We start from the raw sequence: 19,371 nt of genomic DNA on the forward strand, positions 1-19,371 counted from the left end.
TACATAGTTAAAGGTGGAACTTAATTATTGCAATGCAAAGAAGCAAATTAATTAGGATTGTCTCTAGCCTGTCTTGTCTTACCCTGGTATTCTTATATCTATGTGGACACACAATAGGGAGGATTTACAGCAGACTTTTACTATTGATTCCCAAATCTTGGGCTTTTATCCTTTGAAAGTAGGAACAAAAAAAATAATTTGAATTTTGAAACCTTGTTTAACTACTTTTCAGCAGGATTACTGCTCACAGATGCCTGGCTCCAAAGATCAGGTTGCTTTTCCACAATACCAGATTTCATTCTAACAAAGGAATGTTTTCTCTCTCAGGAGTCTTTTAGGTAGCTCCAGTCCAAGGCAGGCAATTAATGCCTGTGTTCAGTGGAAGCTGAAGGGTTGATAGGCTCCACAGCATAATGCCAGAGTGTTTCTAACCACTGATTCTAATGTTAATTTCTGGATTTCAGACTGGAAAATTATATGTGTGTGTGCATGTGGGAATAATAAGTAAAAAAACCTCCAAAATCTCAACAATGGAGAGCACTTCATATTTTGTTTTCTTTGAATGATGCTGTTGTCAATGTATTTCCTGCAGAGGAAGACTGGATGGTTATTAATGTAATTGACAATAGCTCAAGGAGGGAATGGAACTCACACTTCCTCCATTAATGTTTCAGTCAAGACTCAGTTGACAATAATAATGTATTTTCCATGGTTTATACTGCTGGCATGTCCAATTCAATGAGACTGGATAGACCCTTGGTCCAGACCAAGGTGGGGGAAATGGGCCTTTTTCCAGTTTCAGAGTTCTGCTCTGCTGTTTTGTTGCTGCTCCTGCTCTGTTTGTGATTGTTCCTTCTGTAGGGGGTGATGGTCAGTGAGACCTTCAGGCTACAGCAAAGGACCATAATTTTCCCCTAACTAAGAAATGTCCTAATGTCAATCTCCTTCTTTTTCCCTGCTCTTTTCCTTGTGAAGTCCCAAATGTTTGTTCTTGCTCAACTTGAGCCTTAAAGAAACTCATTGAAATGGCAGATGCACCCGGGTTGCAACTGAACCCTGTTCAGTTCCACACTGCATGAAGCACTGGTGGTGCTATAGTGGCTTATTTTATAATTAAAGCCTGAAAAGCAGAATGCATGTGCAAAAGGGATTTCATTAACCTGCTGCTGAGCTCTTGCTGCTGAAAGCTCAGTGCTGACTTGAATTCTGGTCCACAGAATATCTATTACTATTTGGTATTACAGCCAAGTAGTAGCTTTCCAGATTTGTTTTTATGTTTGCAAAACTCAGATTTCCCAGTGTGGGTAAAGAAAACCTGAGCTGTGCACTGAATAAAAACAAAGTGGCAATTTGGAAATTAAGTTTTGATAGTATTGAGAAACACTTTGCAGAACCATTGCCTTTGTCTCACTTTTATTATCATTATTATTACTTTTATTAAAATCCTTTTCAGAGGGCTTGCACTGAATTGACTTAAGGAGGGAAAGCTGAAAGTTCACATCCATTTTGTGCAGCATGTGTGTGGTTTTCTTTTTTCCCACTGGTTTGTGACAGCATGCTTTTTCTGTGTTTGTGGAAAGGTTGCTGTGTGTGTATTGGTATTTGAGAGTGTCTGAGGGTAAATACTACACCCTGCTGAGCAGCAGCAGTTATTTTACAAGGGCTACTTTTTACATGCAAAACATGCACCAACACTTGGTTTGTTACCATGGGCTGGGTGCAATCGATATTGCTGCTGGGCCACAAGGTACAGCTCATGTCCTTGACATTTTTTCTCACTAGACTGCTTATGTTTGGTTATCTTTGTCTCCTATCCTTTTAACTTTATCAAATTAAGTTGCCTGTCAGTCTTAGGGAATTTTGTATAGTTGCATTTCTATTCCAGCAGTGAATTTGTAATTATTAAAATTTTCCTTGTATCAGCATTTATTGGTTCATGTTTTATTACTTAGAAATCACAGAATCACAGAATCTGCTGGGCTGGAAGGGATCCACTGGGATCATCAATCCAGCTCCGGGTCATGCACAGACACCCCAACAATCCCACCCTGTCTGGCAACCGTGGGGCTGTGCCCATATTCTCTGGGGAGTCTGTTCAGTGCCACACACCCTCTGGGGGAAGAATCTCTTCCTGATATCCAGCCTATATCTAATATCTAACTTATAAATATGCAGGGGTTTTGGAATGAGTTTTTTAGCACTATTTCCCCTTGTAACTCTGTTGAAAACCATGGAGGACTCAAGAACTGTGCTCAGATAACCTTTTTATGCTCAAGGTGGATGGTGTGCTCTTTAAATACAGAGCTTTTAATAGTTCAGAGCCTTTTTCTCTTGTTGCCTTGCAATACTTTTATGGGAATACCAATTTCCTAGTATGATCACAATAGCCATGTGGCCTTGGACAGAAACTACTTGAACACAGAGAGGTAAATGAAAAATACAATGAGATACAAAATGGCACTTGCCAAAGTAGCATGCTCCCTCCTTTGGGTGACATTTTTTTAAACAAAAGGAGATCTGTGCAGCATTAAATGCTGGGCTTTATCAGAGATTTGTATTCTAATGCCATATGAGTGAGACTGGAAAGAGCCTCCTTGGTCTCCAAGTCCAGGCAAAAGATCACATACAGGAGAAGGTCATTTATTTCCAGGCTTTTCAAGCAGCTTCTTATAGTAATGAGATTTTTTTTTTATCCCCACTTCTTGGAGTGGAGTAAGTTTTTGTATCTCTCTGTTCAAGAACTGTCTTCTAATTTTCCACTGGAATTTTTCTGCAGATAATGAATCCCCATATGTTCCTGCATCAACAGTGCTCTTCAGCCTCAATAGCTCCTTCCCCTCTTTGCTCTTAACCCCTGAGATATTTACAACAACAATGTAATCCCCTTCAACTGCTGCTTGGTTGGGCTGAGTTCTCCTAAGTGGTTCAGAGATATAATATGAACCACAGAGCATTATTGGGGAGTGTCCCTCTAGAATTACTTTGTGGTCAAAGCTCATTAACTGCTTTCTGAAAGGGCTTGTTGCAAACAGTGAGAATATGCTGCTAGACATGCTGATGATAAAATGTAGGAGGTTTTATCAGTGAAAAAGAGAATTCAAATTTCTTATGTCAGAGTAGGATTGATTTTTTTTTTTTTTAATCAGGGAAATAAAATGGGATTAAGCTGATGATATAAACTCCAAAAGCATGACAGACATATGATTAACCTATGTTACCCCTGCTCCTGTGAGATTTATTCAAGACCAGGATGAGTAGTGGAGTTTCAGATCTTGTGTTTGGGTTTTTTGAACTCTCCAGAAAAATGCAGCAAACTGTCTTTCAATTGCAGGTTAATAAAATGCTTTTCTTAGAGGAAAATCTGTTCTTCAGCATATGATTGCATTGCTCCGACCTGGGCTTCACTTTTAACAGGAAGTATTTTTTAACCCATGAAGCCAGTGGTTTCTATGAAAACAGAGAAGGATATCTCTTTTCAATGCCTGTGTCTTGCCATCGTGAAGATTTCAGGGTTTTTAGCAGGAGATACTGTGGTTGAATGGCTCCTGTACTGGGAGAACAAGCCAGATATCAATGATGACATCTGACATATGTTAGTGCACTATGTAGGTCACCTATGGCCTAATGTGGGAGATGACAAAAGATAATTAATTTTGATTTCATGCCTGTGATTCCTTAGGGAAGCCTTAGTTGGTGTGTGTGGAATACCAAGAAGCATGTAGTGACTCAGTGCCTGAGTGTTTTGGCAGGAGCAATTCCACCTTCTGACTGCAGCCCTGCAGCCAGGGCATGGCTTTACCTGGGGATATTTGAATGCACCTTTGCTGCTGGCTGCCATGGGAAGTGAGGAGATACATCCTTAGCAATGGTGCAAAACGTGTTCCTGTTCCAGCAACCAGGAGCTGGCTTTGTATCACACAGTGTGTCTTGATGTTCACACAGCCATAAAAACAAGGTCTTTCTGTTTACATCAGGGCTGTAGAATAACTTACATTGCAGTAACTGATTTAAATGTTTGTTTCTTTCCAAGGGTCTCCGTGTTTACACATTCCAGGGTCACGCGCATTCCTGTAATCACGCTACATTCAACAGGAAGGTAAGTTCTGCATGCAAATTTCCTTTTTTTTTTTCCCCCTTTAACCATCATGTTCCTTGTTTTGGCCCACACTGTCCTGCTCCTTGGTGACACAGAGACCTCTGGGGCTGGATTCAGAATCAGTGGTGGCTCAGAGTGGCCCCAGCTGCCAGCCAGAGCAGAGCCCCAGTGCCTGTTAGAATAGAGCTGCCCACTCCTTGCTGCTCCCTCCTTCCTCCTTAGATCAGTGCATGATGTCTAAGCCATTCCCCTCTATTGGGATCATTGATTACTTTATTTAACTGAATTTTTTGTTGGGCTTTTTCCCCTGGATGGTTAATTTATAGTTGTTGTCCGAGAAGAACCTTTTTGACTGGGATTGGTGACAGACTGCTGTTTGAAAGACTGATAACTTTGGAAGGGGAGGAATTTCTTCCGAATGGCTCTAAGAGGCCGTATGAAATAGTCTGACCCAAACATTTGTGATGTATGATTCCTGCAGCTCTCCTGGCCACACTGCTCTTTAAAGCTGGTGTGGAAGTGCTGAGGCATGTGTTGGTATCTGCAGCCTTTTTCTCAGAGACCGTCTTTCCTGAAAAATAACTTTGTGGTGTTCCTGCTTCCTGTGCTCCCACTGGCACCTTCATTACAGGCAGGGCAAGGTACTAATTTTTCCTGCTGGAGATCCTGAATATTCTCCTCTTGCTCAGTATCAGCTGCTGCTTTGCCAACTGCTCTGCCAGCCCTGTGTGTTTGTAGGGCAAACCCCAGGGGCTGGCACAGCAGAAGGTGTGGGATAAACTAATTTCAGGGAGGGGAATAGGAATTCCCAAGGCATCTTAATTCTTTCTTGGCTGTGTGCATCTATCTGTATTTGACAGGCACAACCTGCCTCTCAGTGCCCTGAGACACTGAGAGGTGGGGAACAGAGAGTGTTTAACAGGATGTCTCAGTTTGAAAAGCCAGGTGTCTGCTAAGGAAGGCAGGAGCCTCCCCTGAATTAGAGAATGTAAACCCCTTCCCTCCAAATTATTATGATTTTGAAATTAAGAGGCTCTCAGGCAAAGATAAAGGAGTAGGAATAACAGTTCTTTATTAGGGAAGAAAATAAAAATAAAATAAACAATGCAATAACACAAAACAACACTGCCAGAGTCAGATCAGGAGCAGACCCCCTGTGTGTCAGGGTGGTGGCACAGTCCCATCCCATGGTGGCTCAGCCCTCCTGCAGTGCCAGCTGTGGTTCTGCTGGAGCAGGGATCCTGCACAAGGGGGGAGTTTTCCTCTGAGGGTCCAGGGCTGCTGGAGATGGGCCTGGGCTCCTCTGGGAATGCAGTGGGCAAAGGCTGCTCTGATATCCCAAATCTCAGATTGTATCCAGGTAGGAATGCTTGGCTCCTCCCCTGAGCAGAGCATCTCCCCATGGGATGATGGAATTTTATCAGCCATGCAGGGACACTCACTGGCCATGAACAGCAGAGATCTCCTGGAGGGAGGGTTGGCTGAGAGATAAAGAAAGAGATAAAGAAAACTGCCCAATTAAGAGAACTGCCCCACCTCTAACAGATGGCAAATAGAATAGACACATCTTACAACACAGGAGCAAGCATGATGAGGGAAACCCTGTAGAGATACCACAGCGCTGTCCTTAATGTGGGTGTTAATTCACAAAGGGCCTCATGAGACCTACAATGATTAACAGGAAGCTGAAAGACCACGTGTTGATAACCTTTCAGATAAGCATGGAGTTATGGTAAGGAATATTACAGTTGGCGTTACCTCTAGACTGAAATCAATGGTTGACATTCTCAGTGATCGAATTAGTAAAAATGGAAATACTTGGTGCCGCACTGGTCAGAGTGAGGAATATAACTCCAGAAGCTGTGATTGCAATTGTAAGCGTTAATTCTGCCACTGAAAAATTAGGTAGTGGCCCTGTGTTGAACAAGTAACAGTTGTCTCACAGCTGGCTAGCAAAGCAAGTGTTATATTTCAGCCAAATACAGCACTTGACAACTATTTTCTTACCCTCTAGTGCTTGCTCGTCAAAAAATTAAAATACCCCACCCTAAGCAAGCTGATTAAGATGTTTTGGGTGTCAATATTTTTGTTTTAAAATGCATATTTTATGAGGAAAAATGTTTTTGTAGAAACACTCATATTTTCAACAATACTTTCATAGAAAAGATTTTGGACATCGATCATTGACTATTTGGACAAAGTGCAACATTACTTTCAGAATGTCCAACCTAATGTTTGTACCTGGCCCAGGAAGTCTAAAATGACAAAACTGAAGGCTGATTGCTGAAAAAACCCTGCTTAGATTGTTGTTGTTGTTGTTATATTTTCTTATATCCCAATGTCATGGGTCTGCACATCCCATGCTTTGCCAGAAGTGTTGCCTGCATGGTCACACTCTGTGGGTGCAGAGCTGTAATGGTGAGAGATCCCAAGGGATTCACTCCTTTTTCTGCTTGGACATAGGTCAGCTTGAGTGGGCTCCTACATCCCTCCAGTGGGCTTGTGGTAATCCTGTCTCAGGCTGCTTGATGCCAAAAGAAGTTTAAAAAATTATGAAATTCTAATTGCACAAGAACAAGGAATAATTTTCTAGTTAGATCAGGATGGCATTCAGGCAGTATGTCCAAATATTAAGGGGAAGAGTATTGTGTGAAGAAGAAGATAAAAGAGAATAATGCATTTATACAAATTAAATAAATCCTCATTAAGCTTTGTGAAACTGATTAAATCAGAGTTATTTACTACACCATGCTTCTGAAACTGCAGTTAATAGTTTTTTGGTTAAGTGGGCAAGGTTTGCAGCCAGTACTCTTATTAGTGGTGAGATTCCCTAATTGGCCTGTTCTCTATGGAACAGAACTGCCAGCTTGGCACCTGGAATGTGCCCTTTTGTTGGGTCCTGCCTTGCTGGGACACAGGAGTCACCATGCCCTGCACAAACCTCTGCTCTTGTGGTTATGTCAGCACTTAACACTTCCAGCAGCATTTAAATCCTGCACTTGTCCAAGTTGATTCTCTGTCCATGGAACTTTTGAGCAAAATTCACACAGCTGCTTTTGAACTGAGGACATAGAAAAATGCACCTTTCCTCCTAAAAGTTACTGTTACTATCCCTTTTAGTCCCATGTTTCCAGAACACAGTAACTTTGTAGAGAAAAATGTTTCAGGTATTTATTTTGCGCTAGGATATGACCCAAGCAGCATTTCAGGTAAGCTCTGTTCCTTCTTTACAATGGTAAATCACCTCTGCTAATGAAGTATAAAGACTATAGATGCTTGGTTGAGTCATGAATTTAAAGTAGAACAAGGTTTGCTCCCTCATGTGTGTGTATATATGTGTTTGTGTCCAAATAGAAGTATGCCATGCTGTGTTTGTGTTGTATCTGCAGGTTTAGGAATCATTACAGTGGTTACCAAGTTTCCCTAAAACAAACAAAAAAAAAGAGTATTTTTAGAATTACAGGTAATATTAGGAAAACCTAAAAGACTATAAAAAATATGCTTGAGAACAACTGTCCAATTTTACCTCCCCAGGCCAAAATGCAAACAGCATCTAGGTCATTCCTCCATTGATTTACTGAAGGGCAAATAATGTCAGACAGTTTTTAAACAAAAAAAAAAATTTCAATTTTGTTTACCTCCTCAGCAGTCCAGTTAGATGTCAGCTACCATTTAGCTGGGCCAATAATATTGATATTTGATGTCAGTTCTTATTCATTACTGCACCCAAATGATGCAAAAGTCAGATCTCTCAGATGTTTCTATGGATAGCCAGATAAAGCCAGGGATGTCTGACTGCATCTAACAGACACAAACAAGAAAAGAACAGAATACAAAATCAAAAACCTCTCTGGTCCTATTGTTATTTATGTATTCAAAGTGTTCACCTCTTTGCATAAGCTCAAAGCCAGTTGCTTACAAAGGTTACCCAGTAATATCAAACATGTTCAATTATACATGCAAAAGGGCTAATGGGTTCTTCCTCTAGTTTATTTCTGTCTCCATGCATAAGAAATATAATTACAGAACTGAATTACATTTTAAGTACAGATTTTTTATTATCATTAGTTAACCATTCTCAGGCTATCAAACACTCCTAGAAGTGAAAACAAATCTATTCCATTTCTCTGTCATGGCAAGGAACAAAATCTGTGTCAAAACACCCCCATTTCATTTGGTGGCAAGCAGCTCTTTCTGATATTAGGGAGTCACTCTGAAAATTGTTCTGGAATTCACTTCTACATCCATTATCTGACATAGTCATGTTATTCCCTAATTTTGGAAGTAAGTTTGCTGGAGTGCTCCCTTCCCTTGGCCATCCTCTCTGTTTTACCCACAGAGCCTGCAGTTAGCACTGGGCCTGCTTTACACATTATGTGCAGACCTGATAACATGTTCTGAGGCCACTTGAGTAGAATGGGGTAGAAAAATTTGGAATGGAATGGAATGGAATGGAATGGAATAGAATAGAATAGAATAGAATAGAATAGAATAGAATAGAATAGAATAGAATAGAATAGAATAGAATAGAATAGAATAGAATAGAATAGAATAGAATAGAATAGAATAGAATAGGTTCATCTTTCTTTTGATCAGTTTGAATATTTTTGCTCTCCAGCTCTGATACTCGATGTGGAAGTATTGATAAATATGTCTAGCAGATAGCCTAGAAGTAAAAATATTCCTCTGGATCTTATTGTGAGAAAACTGTAGAGATTTATTTAAGTGTTAAAGACCAAGGAAATTCATGATGCATTGGTCGGAAGGGAGTGGCTCTCCTGAGTTGCTCTATCCCTGTGTCCTTGAGAAAAGAGACAGTCTCAAAGCCAAGGCCCTTCAGTGGGATTAAAACACCCACAAATCCAGGATTGATTTTGAAATGTCACATCTTGTTTGTGTCATTCAGTTTCCCATCACCATTTCAGGTTTCTCATCAGAAATGATTTGCAAAGAAAAACTCAGTAATAGGTGTCACACACCTCGATAAGCCAAGGGCAGAGAAAAGCCACGTGCAGCAGCTGATGGGCACTGAGAAACAAACCTTCAGTGTCAGTAAATTCACTGGCTGCTGCTGGAGTTTGTTTCTGCACTCCAAAATCACACAAAATGCGGTTCCTCCACTCTCTGCTTGTTTTGTCTCACTGGGTTGTTTTTGGATCAACATCCCAGTTATAATTTTTTCTGGGGAAAAAATCATTAAAAATCTCTTAGCCTTGCAGCTTGCTTCATCAAGGCACAAGTTGCCTTTGAAAACATGGCATTACCTGTTTTTTCTATTCTCTCTAACATATATAAATACATTATATATAAATAAACATATACCTGTTTGAAGATTCTAAACTCAGTCCTGTCGAGTTTACTAACTCTAAAAATAACCACAGCTCAAGGAAATCTGCCTTCTTTTGTTTCAAGCTTTTGCATTATGAGATGTGAGATGAGCTCATTCTGCCACAGGACCTCTCTCCTCCATGCTCAGGGTTTGCATCCCCCTTTTGTTTGGACAATCCTCTCAGGCACAGGGTGGGATTTGGGGCTGTCCTGTGCAGGCCAGGGGTTGGACTTTGATTTGCCTTGTGGGTGCCTTCCAAGCCAGGATATTCTGTGATTCTATGATTTAGCACAGAGTTGGTTTTTTAGTTCTGTTTTTACAACCCCTTCTGGTGCTCTTTGATGTCACCATGCAGGGACTCACAGTAAAGCCCAAACTATCTTGTAAAATTCACCCAAACAAACTGGGGAAGGTTAGATTTTAGAAGACCTTCTTTTGCTCTTCTTCATGGCTGGCTCTAGGAGAGTACTTCAAACCAATCAAGGAATTAATTCAGTACACATCAAGAAATTCAGTGCCTGAAAGGAGCCTACAGGAAAGATGGAGACAAAGGCTTGGAGTGACAGGACAAGGGGGAAGGGCTTCAAACTGACAGAGAGTAGGGTTAGACTGGATATTGGGAAGAAATCCACATGATGATGGTGTAGATGAGGAATGTGGGATAGGAAGCAAGGCAGGTGTCTGCCATCACGCTGTCTCATTCATTTGTTTTGAACCAGCAGTAAATGAAATACTTAAATATTGAGCTTTTCTAATTGAAGCTTTTAATCAGATTTTGCTCTCGTGTAAATATTTGCACATGATGAAGCTTTGCCTCAACACTTCATGATAAAAATTTGGAGTAATGCACTGACATTTGGATTCAGACAGCTCTGTACAGACCTGTACAGGGAAGAAAAAATGTGGCATCATGTTTAGATGGCTTTGACATAACTTGGGTTTGAGTAACTTTAAAGACTTTAAAAAAGACTTCAAAGAATTGTATATTCTAGGTCAGATTGGCCCTTGAAAGATCCTCAGCAGAAACTGATAATAATTGACTATAGAGTATTTTCTTTTATGTTTTTGGACTTTATATTTACAAATATAAACATACTGTTATGTCTGTTTGCTGCTAACTAAATGAAACAGAGATTATCTCCTTTAATGTGATTTTGTTTGCTTGTTTCTGTGTTCTGCAGTGAATGTGACCCTCTGTGTATACAGTACATGAAGCAAGTACTGTTTAGCATGCAGAACCACAAGCACTGTGGAAAACTTTGCCCTTCTTTCTTAGAGGAGAAGAATTAATTTGTGTATCCTAAGGAATAAGGATTTTTTTCTAAATTGCATCTCCTGGCCCAGCACACCAGCCTTTCCTGTGGCAGATGTACACCATGGGTCCAGACCCCTGCATAATTCATTTTTTACCAGCTGTTTCTTAAACCCATCTTTTTGCAAAACAAACAAAACCAGAATGCAAAGATCCACCTGGATTCTTCAAAATTCAACTTCCCATATGCAATATGGTCCAACCTGCCTCTCTTTGTGGCATTTCATGGGATATTATGTTCTAAAACACATGAGAAGGCAGCACAGCATCCCCACCTTCTACCCTGTGACTCTGTCATGTGACAGTCACATTTTTGGCAAATTGTGGAAGTTCTGCCTGCTCTGCTGTTGCTGTCACTGCCTGGACTGGGAGTTGTGAGGCAGAGCCACCTCTTGATATAGGTGCTATTGGATTTGCTTTGGTTATGGACAAGGAACAGCTCTTCCAGCAATGTTTGTGCAAAGCTGTCTTCAAAAGGGCTTAACCTAAAGGTAAGGTAGAAAAATGGGATTAGTTTACACCAGAGGTTTGTATTTGGTAAGAATACATTTAGCACTTCTCAAATCATGCCCGAAGGGAAGCAGGGTGCCTAGAACAGTGCTGGATCTGTGGTGCAAAGGATGTGGCTTTGCAGAATATCAAGATGGATTTAAAAGGAATTTATGCAAGCATGAAAGTAGGACCTACTTTGGAAAAGCTTCTCTGTTATGATAATGCAATTAATCTGTGGTTGAATAAATATCACTGTTAGAAAGTACTTGAATATCAGATTGATTTAATCTGAAAATAATTGAGAAGGCACAGTTGAAGTCCATCAGGGCTAGGAATGCATATTGTTTTGGTGCTGTGTTGGGTTTGCAGGGCAAGGTTTGCCATGCAGACAGCACCATTTCAGGGCAGGCCATGGCTCAGTCACAGCCATGTCAGAGCCCTCAGCAGGTTCTGGATCAGCTGCACCATTTCAGGGCAGGCCATGGCTCATTCATGGCTGTGTCAGATCCCTCAGCAGGTTCTGGATCAGCTGCAGCATTTCAGGGCAGGCCATGGCTCAGTCATGGCCATGTCAGAGCCCTCAGCAGGTTCTGGATCAGCTGCACCATTTCAGGGCAGGCCATGGCTCATTCATGGCTGTGTCAGATCCCTCAGCAGGTTCTGGATCAGTGGCCGCCATTTCAGGGCAGCCCATGGCTCAGTCATGGCTGTGTCAGATCCCTCAGCAGGTTCTGGATCAGTGGCCACCATTTCAGGGCAGCCCATGGCTCAGTCATGGCCATGTCAGAGCCCTCAGCAGGCTCTGGATCAGCTGCAGCATTTCAGGGCAGCCCATGGCTCAGTCATGGCCATGTCAGGGCCCTCAGCAGGCTCTGGACCAGCTGCTGCCATTTCAGGGCAGGCCATGGCTCAGTCATGGCTGTGTCAGAGCCCTCAGCAGGTTCTGGATCAGCGGCCGCCATTTCAGGGCAGGCCATGGCTCAGTCATGGCTGTGTCAGAGCCCTCAGCAGGTTCTGGATCACCTGCCGCCATTTCGGGGCAGGCCATGGCTCAGTCATGGCCGTGTCAGAGCCCTCAGCAGGTTCTGGACCAGCTGCCGCCATTTCAGGGCAGCCCATGGCTCAGACATGGCCATGTCAGAGCCCTCAGCAGGTTCTGGATCAGCGGCCGCCATTTCAGGGCAGGCCATGGCTCAGTCATGGCTGTGTCAGAGCCCTCAGCAGGCTCTGGATCAGCTGCACCATTTCAGGGCAGGCCATGGCTCAGTCGCTGCCATTTGGGACAGGCCATAGGTTAGCCACCACCATTTCAGTGTGACCCAGAGGTTGACTAAGACTCAAGAAGACGGGGAAGGAGCAGTGGCCATCCTGGTGGTTTTGAGCCACTCAGCCATTTCTCTGGTCTCCTGCAGAGGTCTGTGGGGTGTGTGGAACTCTCAGGTTAGTTAGGGCCATGGGGGCTGTGAGGGCTGTGGGCTCTGTGAGGGCTCTGAGGGTTGTCGTGGGTGTGGGAGCTGTGAGGGCTGTGAGACATGTGGGGTCTTTGGGGGCCATGAAAGCTGAGGGGGCTGTTAGGGTTTTGAGGACTGTGAGGGCTTTGAGGGCTGTGGAGGCTGTGGGGTCTGTGGGGGCAATGGAGGCTGTCGGGGCTGTTAGAGCAATGGGGACCAGGTAGGGCGGGAGTGAAGGCATGTGGGGGCTGTGGGGTCACTGGGGGCAGTGAGAGCAATGGAGATTGTGGGGGCTTTGGGGGCTGTGGGGGCAGTGAAGGCTGTGAGGGCAGTGAGAGCAATGGGGACTCTGAAGGCCATGGGGGCTGTGGGGCAGTGAAAGCTGTGGGTGCTGTTAGAGCAATGGGGACCATGAGGGCTATAGGGTCTGTGAGGGCTGGGGGGGCAGTGAAGGCTGTGGGGGGCTGTTAGAGCAATGAGGACCATGAGGGCTGTGAGGGCCGTGAGGGCTTTGGGGGCTGTGGGGGGCTGTTAGAGCAATGGCGACCGTGAGGGCTTTGGGGGCTGTGGGGTCTGTGGGGGCAGTGAAGGCTGTGGCGGGCTGTTAGAGCAATGGGGACCATGAGGGCTTTGGGGGCTGTGGGGGCTGTTAGAGCAATGGGGACCATGAGGGCTTTGGGGGCTGTGGGAGCTGTTAGAGCAATGGCGACCATGAGGGCTATGGGGGCTGTTTGAGCAATGGGGACCATGAAGGCTATGGGGGCTGTGAGGGCTGGAGGGGCAGTGAAGGCTGTGGGGGTCTGTTAGAGCAATGGCGACCGTGAGGGCTTTGGGGGCTGTGGGAGCTGTTAGAGCAATGGGGACCGTGAGGGCTTTGGGGGCTGTGGGAGCTGTTAGAGCAATGGGGACCGTGAGGGCTTTGGGGGCTGTGGGGTCTGTGGGGGCAGTGAAGGCTGTGGGGGGCTGTTAGAGCAATGGCGACCGTGAGGGCTTTGGGGGCTGTGGGAGCTGTTAGAGCAATGGGGACCATGGGGGCTATGGGGGCTGTTAGAGCAATGGGGACCATGGGGGCTATGGGGGCTGTTTGAGCAATGGGGACCATGAAGGCTATGGGGGCTGTGAGGGCTGGAGGGGCAGTGAAGGCTGTGGGGGTCTGTTAGAGCAATGGGGACCGTGAGGGCTTTGGGGGCTGTGGGGTCTGTGGGGGCAGTGAAGGCTGTGGGGGGCTGTTAGAGCAATGGGGACCATGAGGGCTTTGGGGGCTGTGGGAGCTGTTAGAGCAATGGCGACCGTGAGGGCTGTGAGGGCCATGGGGACAGTGAGGTCCATGAGGATGGAATGTCCTGTCCCACTCAGTGGGCTCAGGAGAGGGTGGTTTGGTTTAATCTGGGCAGTGAATGGGAGAAACAACTAAATTCTCAGGTGGTTGAATAACAAACTTTGACTTGCAAACTTTAGAACATTAAGGTAAAATAAGGTACTTGGCAAAATGTAAAACAACATCCAGACTGAATAAGGCACTTCAGGAACTTCAATTTACCCAGACACAAGAAGGCAGGTAAGAAGGCATTGACTGGAATTTTTCAGTCAGGTTTACAGTATATCTTAAGAAGGAAAAAAAAGAGACAGAGTTCATCCTGTTTCCACCCCACTTCCCACCTGGTTGTTTTGAGCCTGTTAACCATTCCTCCAGTCTCCTACATAAATTAAATTATTCTTTTCCCCAGTCAAGTCTGTTTTGTCCATAATAGTGCTTGGTGAGTGATATCACCCTGTCTTTAATCCAACCCACAAAACTTTTGTTCTGTTTCTCTCTGTCCTGTCTAGCTGAGGCAGGGAATCAGAGTGGGTTTGAGGGACAGTTGGATCACAGCAGTGTCATCCCACCATAGATATTTAGCTGGTTTTTTTGTTAAGTTGTTCTCAAAATAATGGGATGAGATTTGTTGAACTGATCATTCTTTCACCTGAAATACATTTTAACTGTGAGAGAGATTCATACATTTATTTGAGTTCAGAATTGGGTAAGCTTGTGTGAATACATTTCTAATTTTCTTTATGCTTTTAGTTCCCCTTACTAAATACCCAAAGACACGTTAAGGAGCCAAATATTATGTTGGACTCAATGATCTTAGAGGTTTATTTCAACCTAAAGGATTCCATGATTTTATGTGTTCTTTGGTGGTTTCTCTTTAAAAAAATCACGTGTACTTTACTGACATTCATTTTTTTCAGTGACTTTGATCTTCTGCATTTTAAAATGAACAATTTTGCATTTCAGCAATAGATCTCTTGCCTCTAATTTATGAATTTTATAAAATATGTGTTATATCTGTGTTTTAACATTGCTACAGTGAATAGTACCCAGTTTTTCACATTTGGAACTGAATGCCAAAAAAATCCTTGTGCACAAACATGGTGTAGCTCAGGAATTTTTATGCTTGTTGCTCTCAGCAGTGACTGATCAGGTAATGATGGCACCTAACTTTACTTTAGTCATGGTATCCCTCAAAAATGCAGAGAAAAGCCAGTAATGGCAATTATCATTCATCTCCTCTCACTGCACAGCTCCCAGCATTCAGACCCTTCTTTGATGGTTAGAAAAGGAAAAACAAAACTGATTATTTTAAACCTCCCTGCAAAAGCTGTTGCTCCCTTTGCAGCACTGTTTCAAGTGCAATGTCAAACACTGTGAGCAGCAACTCTGCAGGGAGTGCAGTGGTTTCTTATGTAAATTTATGCAAAGGGTTTCTGCAATCCTAGCATGTGTTGTGCTCCTCAAACACACCACCAGGCACTTCCTGCTACTTGATGTGACAAAGGGAGGAGAGACTCCCCAGGTTTCACACAGCAAGGGAAAAGCCTGCAGAGTGCATGTACACAAACTAGAGACCCGTGATCCATGGTTGTTTTTGAAAGTCAGTAGAATTGGAAATTCTGCTGCAGCAAAGTTCTGCCATTGCCATGGATTGCTTTTAGTGGAGCTCCTCCTTTGGAGGACACAAGGAGTGTTCTGAGTCTCCATATGATGCCTAGAAAGGCTGACCTAGAACAGAGGCCAGAGTTAAAGAATAAAGCAGGGATCCATTTAATAATCCCTTTATTAAAAGGCCTCAGTGGATGCACCTTGGGCAGCACAAGAGCCCAGCCAGGGCTGCACCCAAGATGGACCAAAATGGTCACAAAATGGACACTGGTCACAGGGTCTCTCACTTTTATAAGTTCTGGTCCATTTGCATCTTGGAGTTAATTGTCCAATTACAGCTTTAGATGGTGAAGTCCCATCCTGCTTGTTTTTCTCTCTTCGCTGCACCATTGTTTATGCTCTGAAATTTGAATCATTTGTCCTTGGTCCCCAGCTAGAGAAGGAATTGTTTTGTCTCCCTACTCTGTGCAGAGAGCTCACCATCCCCTAATATGAAGCTCAGAAGTACACACTAAAGCAGCACAGAATCTGAAAAATATCAAAGCTAAAACCTGAGGCATCACATATGCTCTGGAAGCAACAATGGCTACTTTCTTGGGTCAACTTCTCCTGGTTCTACTTAGTGCAAAATCAGGAGTTGTTCATTGACAGCTGCTAAGTTGGAGGAATCTTCTGTAGGAGCCAACAGTGAAGCTTTGAGATTATTGGTTTTGCATCAATGTCTTGGATTCTCCTCACCCCCACAAGAGCTGGTGTCTCACCAGTTCCTGGCTATTCAAAGCTGTAAAAAAAATCCACTGGGAGTGAAAACCCCAGTTTCATGAGCTCTGGGTTTTCAGTTGATTTGAAATATAATTGATGCTCTGCAACTTTGATCACAATGCAGAACTCAAAACTATGAAAGGACAAAGATAGGAAAAAAGCAGATGGGAAAATCCTGGCCTGTTAAAAGTGCCTGTTAAAAACCCTTGATCACTGTTTTCCCCCACTCTGGATGCTCATAATTGTTAAAAATGCACCACCACACTTTGAAAGTGTAATCAGTGTGGTTCTGTACTTTTGCCAGGCTAGGTAATTCCATGGCTTTCTAAAAAGATGCTATTTTCATCTGAAACTGTGATGTTTTAAGCATGATATTTCAAAAATGGGTGGTGATTGATTAGTCATTAATCTAATAATGGACTGCATCTACATTTTTTCCTCCATCTTTATCATATTTTACATAATTCATTTGGATTAATTGGACATTAAAATCTTTTTCCTTGTAACCACTACAGCAGATTCACCCACCTCTGCCTGGATTCTCTTGGGATCACTCTGCCCTTGCTCCACAGTGGGATGGGGCGGCACAGGGACAGGGCTTTGGATGCACTGCCTGTGTTTCTCATTATTTTTATGGAGAGTATTTGGTTTATGCATTGCCACAAGGTAATAACTCTCCTCAGGTTCTGATGTGCTCATGCTGTAAATGTGGGAGGTAATGACTCCTTCTCTTAAAAACATTCCCTTGAAGGTGTATGAAATGGGGGTACAGTTAAGTGATTTAGGATGTGTCCCACAGGGAGCCTTAGAAATGCAGATTATTGGAGCCTCTCCTTTTGAGGCAGCTGTTCCTCATGTGGCCACCTTGCCTACTGGCACTTCATGGCCAAGAGCTCCCACCAGATTGTGCACACAGAACAAAACTCCTTTTGCTGGGTTCAGAGACTGCGAACAAGGCTGGCAGGACCAGGAAGAAACTCAACAATGTCGCAGACATTTTTTCACAGAAATCCTTTCTTTCAGATTTCTGTGTCTTCTGGAAGGCTGAGGCCACAGAAGGGAAGGTAAACAATTATTATCAGCTGCTGTGGAATGCAACAGGGGCACCTATTTTCATTGGTGATTGGTTCATGTTCTATGTTTATAATTAAGGGCCAATCACCTGTGCAAGCTAGGGGACTGAGTCCTTGAACACAACTTTGTTATAGATTCTTTTCTGTCTATTTCTTAGCCTAGCCTAGCTGCTCTGCAAACCTCTCTCTATATTCTATTTAGTATAGTTATGTATTATATATGATATCTTAATAAATCCAGCCTTCTGATTCAAGAAACAAGATTCACCGTCTCTCTCTCACCAGCTGCGACCCACACAGGCGCGGTAATATCTGGAATCAAAATAGGTGCCCCTGTTGCATTCCCCAGCAGCTGATAATAATTGTTTATGTTCTCTTCTGAGGCCTCAGCCTTCCAGAAGACACAGAAATCTGAAATAAAGGATTCCTGTGAAAAAATGTCTGCGACACAACAGCCCTTTGTCATGGCCGAGCTCAAGAGATTCCCAGGAGTAATGGAAAGGGGCAGTAATTATCAAGCTTCTCTCTGGCTGGGAAGGGGCCTACCATAGATCTGTTGCCACTGGGGTTGATGAAAATGTCAAAGTCATTGCAGGAGTCCCTTAAAACACAGCTCATCCAGCTGCATCTGTCCAGGAAACAAAGGACTGCAAAGCAGTGGACTTGTCATAGTGAAATGAGTTGCTGTTCAGCCGCTGTTTTGCCTTTTTAAAAATATGGGCAAAAGGTGATGGAACAACTACTGACCTGCCTTCAATTTAAAGAGGATGCTCCTGGGAGGATGCCACTGCAGTCTCAATGAGATAAAGCAGCCTGATGTGCTTCATGTATTATTGATCTTTCAGCAATAAATCCAGAGGTGTGTTTATAAGCAAGAGACATAATTATGCAGATTTTTATCCTTCTCAGGGGTGTGAAACAGCAGTTTTCAGGGAATATTTACCTAAAGTGTACCTGGTGATTAGTCCCATTGCTAACCATTAATATTCAGAAGGGAAAAATGCATTTTTTAAGAAAAGGGAAGAAGGAAGTTGCTTTTTTAAAAAAACTTCATGGAAACTAAATAAATCTTTTCATTCCCTATGTAACAATTATTTGGTTTGTTGCAAGTGTCAGTTGAGATTGGGATTGTGATGCATATGGAGCTGAGCATGTCCATTTTAATGGGAGGTATTCTGGAATATAAAGATGTTCATTGAGTTGGCAGGAAGGTAAAGAGTGGAGGATGTAACTGTGAAGGCAATTAAAGGACTTGCAAAGTCCTTTAAGTAGAGCCTGGAACAGAGCCAGTGTGTGAATGCAAACTAATTGAATCCTTGTATAAATTCTTTAATTACTCCAGCGTGCACACACGAAACAGTACCAGCTTGATTCTATAGACTAGGCAGCAAGTCTGACCAGTTTTATAGAATCATTCTACATGCTCTCTGATTAAAGGAGCTGATGCAGCTGGGCTGAGCAGCAGCAAATGTAGTGTGAATGGAAATCAGAACAAGGGGAATCTGCTCTTGCACCTCTTCTCCTTGGAACTCATTGTCTTCTCCTTTTACATGTAGAAAATCAGTCAAGCCCTGATAGTCTACCATGCTGTTCAGTAAAATACAGCATCCAAAATACATCATAAAAAAGACTTCAGTGTGGCAAGAAACAACAAGAAGAAAACCATGAGCAAGGCAGGGGGTTCTTCCATGAATGACTAAAGTAATAACTGTAGCAGGGATGAAAAAGCCAGAAGCTCGCAGGAGAATTTAGAGTGATTCTGCCTTAAAAGCTTCTGAAAATGGCCCATGGCCAGATGGAAATGAGTTCATTTAACATATGACTTATCCTTTTCTTTTTCTTTGAATGGTGTATAACTCCAAATAATTTTTCAGCTTGGTTACAGTCCTGGTTTATTTCTTCCTATTGAAAAGTTGTTATCCCCCATCTC

General features: G+C 43.2%; 1 protein-coding gene across 1 annotated transcript in view; it reads left to right on the forward strand.

The window, feature by feature from the left end:
• Nucleotides 1–19,371, forward strand: part of SPAG16 (sperm associated antigen 16) — a 379,392-nt gene that overhangs the window by 249,037 nt on the left and 110,984 nt on the right. The window contains exon 14 of the mRNA XM_063162650.1: nt 4,031–4,096. Coding sequence (XP_063018720.1) covers nt 4,031–4,096 — 66 coding nt within the window. The remainder of the gene's footprint in view (nt 1–4,030; nt 4,097–19,371) is intronic.

The sequence above is a fragment of the Melospiza melodia genome, chromosome 8 (assembly GCF_035770615.1).
Source record: "Melospiza melodia melodia isolate bMelMel2 chromosome 8, bMelMel2.pri, whole genome shotgun sequence".
In the NCBI taxonomy this organism is placed as follows: Eukaryota; Metazoa; Chordata; class Aves; order Passeriformes; family Passerellidae; genus Melospiza; species Melospiza melodia.